The following is a 4,332-nucleotide window of genomic DNA, read 5'->3' as shown; positions in this document are numbered from 1 at the left end:
GCGGCCTCATCTTCGGCTACGACATCGGCATCTCCGGTAACTCCATCTTCAAAGATCTCTTCTCTTTTAAACCCTTGTTGACCTTCACCGTGGCCGTTTAATGGCAGGCGGGGTGACGTCCATGGACTCGTTCCTGCTCAAGTTCTTCCCCTCCGTTTACCACAAGGAGCAGGCGAACAAGGACACGAACCAGTACTGCAAGTTCGACAGCCCGCTGCTCACCCTCTTCACTTCGTCGCTCTATCTCGCCGCCCTCGTCGCCTCCTTCTTCGCCTCCACCGTCACCCGCGTCTTCGGCCGAAAGATCTCCATGCTCTTCGGCGGCATCACCTTCCTCGCCGGCGCCGCCATCAACGGCGCCGCCCGCGACATCGCCATGCTCATCATCGGCCGTATTCTCCTCGGCGTCGGCGTCGGCTTCGCCAACCAGGTTCTAATTCTACAAAAAAAAAGTGTTCTTAACAATGGGGATACTCATACTTAACTCTTGATAATACAGTCGGTGCCGCTGTACCTGTCGGAGATGGCGCCGGCCAAATTCCGGGGGATGTTGAACATCGGATTCCAGCTGATGATCACGATCGGTATCTTCGTCGCTAGCTTGGTTAACTACGGAACGGCGAAGATCAGCGGCGGGTGGGGATGGCGGGTGAGTCTCGCCGGGGCCGCGGTCCCGGCCTTGATCATCACCGTGGGATCTTTGTTCCTTCCCGATACGCCCAACTCTCTGATCGACCGCGGCAAGGACGAGGAAGCGCGCGAAATGCTGCGCAAGGTCCGCGGCACGGAGGATATCCACGCTGAATTCCAGGACTTAGTCGCGGCGAGCGTGCAGTCTCGCTCTGTGCAGCACCCGTGGGTTAATATCATGCAGGCCAAGTACAGGCCGCAGCTCACCATGGCCGTGCTCATCCCTTTCTTCCAGCAGCTCACCGGGATCAACGTTATCATGTTTTACGCGCCGGTGCTGTTCAAGACGATAGGGTTCGGGGATAACGCGTCGCTGGCCTCCGCGGTTATCACTGGCCTTGTCAACGTCTTCGCCACCGTCGTCTCCATCTACTACGCCGACCGCGCCGGCCGCCGCAAGCTCTTCCTCGAGGGAGGCACTCAGATGCTCATCTGCCAGGTCCCCTCTTCCTCTCTTTCTCTCTCTATTCCCCGTTCCTGGATCTTAATCTTACGTCTTCTCGAGATCTCTACAGCTTCTTTTTTCTTTATTTCTTCAAATTGTTTTTTTTTTTGCTGGTAGTTATCATCCGCCAATCCCGCGTGGTTGATCTTTTCATCTCAGTATTCCAGATTTCCGCTACTTATTCCAGATCTTTTATTTGTCCTTGTTCCACTTATCCCTGTTGTTTTCTCTCTCTTTCTCCTTCGGTCGCCTTCTTCCTCCTCTAAGGGTATTTCTGATTGTATTACTTGTTAATACAACTCGCGGACCTCCTTCTCCCTTTCTTCCGCTCTATCTTCTCTCATTTATTTTTTGCTGGTAGTTATAATCCGCGAATCCCGCGTGGTTGATATTTTCATCTCACTATTCCAGATTTCCGCAACTTATTCCAGATCTTTTATTTGTCCTTGTTCCACTTATCCCTGTCGTTTTCTCTCTTTCTCCTTTCGTTCTTCTTTTTTTCTTCCTTTAAGGGTATTTCTGATTCTATTAGCGTCTGCAAGTTGCGATAATCATTCAACTTTACGGCGATTACTGGGGCGCAGATTCTGGTGGGGACGCTGATATGGAAGGTGTTCGGAGTGAGCGGTGTGGGAACGGTGAACAAGAGCACGGCGATCATTATCGTCTTCCTCATCTGCGTGTACGTGTCGGGCTTCGCCTGGTCATGGGGACCGCTGGGCTGGCTCGTTCCTTCCGAGATCTTCCCCCTCGAGATTAGATCGGCAGGACAGGCCATCAACGTCTCCGTCAACATGTTTTTCACGTTCGTCATCGCCCAAGTCTTCCTGTCGATGCTCTGCCATTTGAAATTCGGGCTGTTCTACTTCTTCGGCGGGTGGGTCGTGATCATGACCACGTTCATCTACTTCTTCCTCCCCGAGACGAAGAACGTGCCCATTGAGGAGATGGTGCATGTGTGGAAGAAGCACTGGTTCTGGAGCAAGTTCGTCGGCGACGCCGCCGCCCCCGCCAACGGAGGAGACCTCGAACTGAAGAAGACTGCGCAAGTGTGATCTTCGTGCTGCCTTTCTTGTTCTTGTTCTTGCTCTCCTTCTTCACGCCGACCGGTTGTGTTCCTCGCATTCCATGATTGCCAAAGAGGCCAAGAACAGAAGATTTGCCCCACTTCTCGATCATAATTGTGAATCTCTCTACATCTCTCTCTCTCTCTCTCAAAATCTCTATCTTGGCTTGTTCGAAATGAGAGAGATAGGAGCGAACGGGTGGCGATCGCCTTCTTCTTTCTTGGCAAAGAGGCCAATAACAGAAAAGATATTCCCCCCTTCTCGCCATTATTGTCAATCTGTCTCTCTAACTCTCTTTCTTGGCTTCTCCGGAATGTGAGAGTAATTAAGGAGCAAATGGGTAGCGGTCGCTTTCGTCTTCTGCGCGTTGTTATTCTTTCCGATGACCAGTTCTCTGTCTCGATTTCCATGCTTACGGAAGAGGCCAAGAACGGAAAAGATTTGCTCTTCTCGCCATTATTGTTAATCTCTCTCTATCTCTTTGCCCTTCCTTCTCCAGAATGTGAGAAATTGGAGCCAATGGGTGGCCATCGCCTTTGTTTGGTTGTATGCCTCGCGCTCCATGATTGCCAAAATGGCCAAAGCAGAAAAGATTTTCCTCTCTAGCTCTTTGCTCTCTCTCTCTCCCTCTCTTCTCTCTCTCCGCTCTCTTCTCTCTCTTATGTCTCTCCCTCCCTCTCTTCTCTCTCTTACGTCCCTCTCTCCGCTCTCTTCTCTCTCTTATGTCTCTCCCTCCCTCTCTTCTCTCTCTTACGTCCCTCTCTCCGCTCTCTTCTCTCTCTTATGTCTCTCTCTCCCTCTCTTCTCTCTCTTACGTCTCTCTCTCCCTCTCTTCTCTCTTATGTCTCTCTCTCCCTCTCTTCCCTCTCTTATGTCTCTCTCTCCCTCTCTTCTCTCTCTTATGTCTCTCTCTCCCTCTCTTCCCTCTCTTATGTCTCTCTCTCCCTCTCTTCCCTCTCTTATGTCTCTCTCTCCCTCTCTATTCTCTCTTATGCCTCTCTCTCCCTCTCTTCTCTCTCTTATGCCTCTCTCTCCCTCTCTTCTCTCTCTTATGCCTCTCTTTCCCTCTCTTCTCTCTCTTTTGTCTCTTTTCTCTCTTTTTTCTCTCTTCTGTCTCTCTCCCTCTCTTCTCTCTCTTTTGTCTCTCTCTCTCCCTCTCTCTCTCCCTCTCTTCTCTCTCTTTCGTCTCTCTCTCCCTCTCTTCTCTCTTATGTCTCTCTCTCCCTCTCTTCCCTCTCTTATGTCTCTCTCTCCCTCTCTTCTCTCTCTTATGTCTCTCTCTCCCTCTCTTCCCTCTCTTATGTCTCTCTCTCCCTCTCTTCCCTCTCTTATGTCTCTCTCTCCCTCTCTATTCTATCTTATGCCTCTCTCTCCCTCTCTTCTCTCTCTTATGCCTCTCTCTCCCTCTCTTCTCTCTCTTATGCCTCTCTCTCCCTCTCTTCTCTCTCTTATGTCTCTCTTCCCTCTCTTCTCTCTCTTATGTCTCTCTCTCCCTCTCTTCTCTCTTCTGTCTCTCTCTCTCCCTCTCTTCTCTCTCTTCTCTCTCTCTCTCTCTCTCTCTCTCCCTCTCTTCTCTCTCTTCTGTCTCTTTCTCTCCCTCTCTTCCCTCTCTTCTCTCTCTTCTCTCTCTCTCTCTCTCCCTCTCTTCCCTCTCTTCTCTCTCTTCTGTCTCTCTCTCCCTCTCTTCCCTCTCTTTCTCTCTTCTGTCTCTTTCTCTCCCTCTCTTCCTCTCTCTCTTCTCTCTGTCTCTCTCTCCCTCTCTTCTCTCTCTCTCTTCTGTCTCTCTCTCCTCTCTTCCTCTCTTTCTCTCTTCTGTCTCTTTCTCTCCTCTCTTCTCTCTCTTCTGTCTCTTTCTCTCCTCTCTTCTCTCTCTCTCTCTCTTCTGTCTCTTTCTCTCCTCTCTTCCCTCTCTCTCTTCTGTCTCTCTCTCTCTCCTCTCTTCCTCTCTCCCTCTCTTTCTCTCTTCTGTCTCCTTCTCTCCCGCTCTTCCCTCTCTTCTCTCTCTTCTGTCTCTTTCTCTCCCTCTCTTCCCTCTCTTCTCTCTCTTCTGTCTCTCTCTCTCCCTCTCTTCCCTCTCTTTTCTCTCTTCTGTCTCTTTCTCTCCCTCTCTTCCCTCTCTTCTCTCTCTTC

General features: G+C 50.6%; 1 protein-coding gene across 1 annotated transcript in view; it reads left to right on the top strand.

Annotated features, from left to right (window-relative positions):
- LOC144707972 (sugar transport protein MST6-like) overlaps positions 1-2,316 on the top strand; it is a 2,565-nt gene extending 249 nt beyond the window's left edge. Inside the window, exons 1-4 of the mRNA XM_078581262.1 lie at positions 1-36; positions 108-430; positions 500-1,129; positions 1,720-2,316. The exon at positions 1-36 is cut by the window's left edge and continues 249 nt beyond it. Coding sequence (XP_078437388.1) covers positions 1-36; positions 108-430; positions 500-1,129; positions 1,720-2,190 — 1,460 coding nt within the window. The 3' untranslated portion in view covers positions 2,191-2,316. The remainder of the gene's footprint in view (positions 37-107; positions 431-499; positions 1,130-1,719) is intronic.
- Positions 2,317-4,332: the final 2,016 nt, after the last annotated feature.

The sequence above is a fragment of the Wolffia australiana genome, chromosome 9 (assembly GCF_029677425.1).
Source record: "Wolffia australiana isolate 7733 chromosome 9, ASM2967742v1".
In the NCBI taxonomy this organism is placed as follows: domain Eukaryota; kingdom Viridiplantae; phylum Streptophyta; class Magnoliopsida; order Alismatales; family Araceae; genus Wolffia; species Wolffia australiana.
The sequence above is the reverse complement of the archived record's forward strand: the minus strand, read 5'-3'. Positions and strand labels throughout refer to the sequence as shown.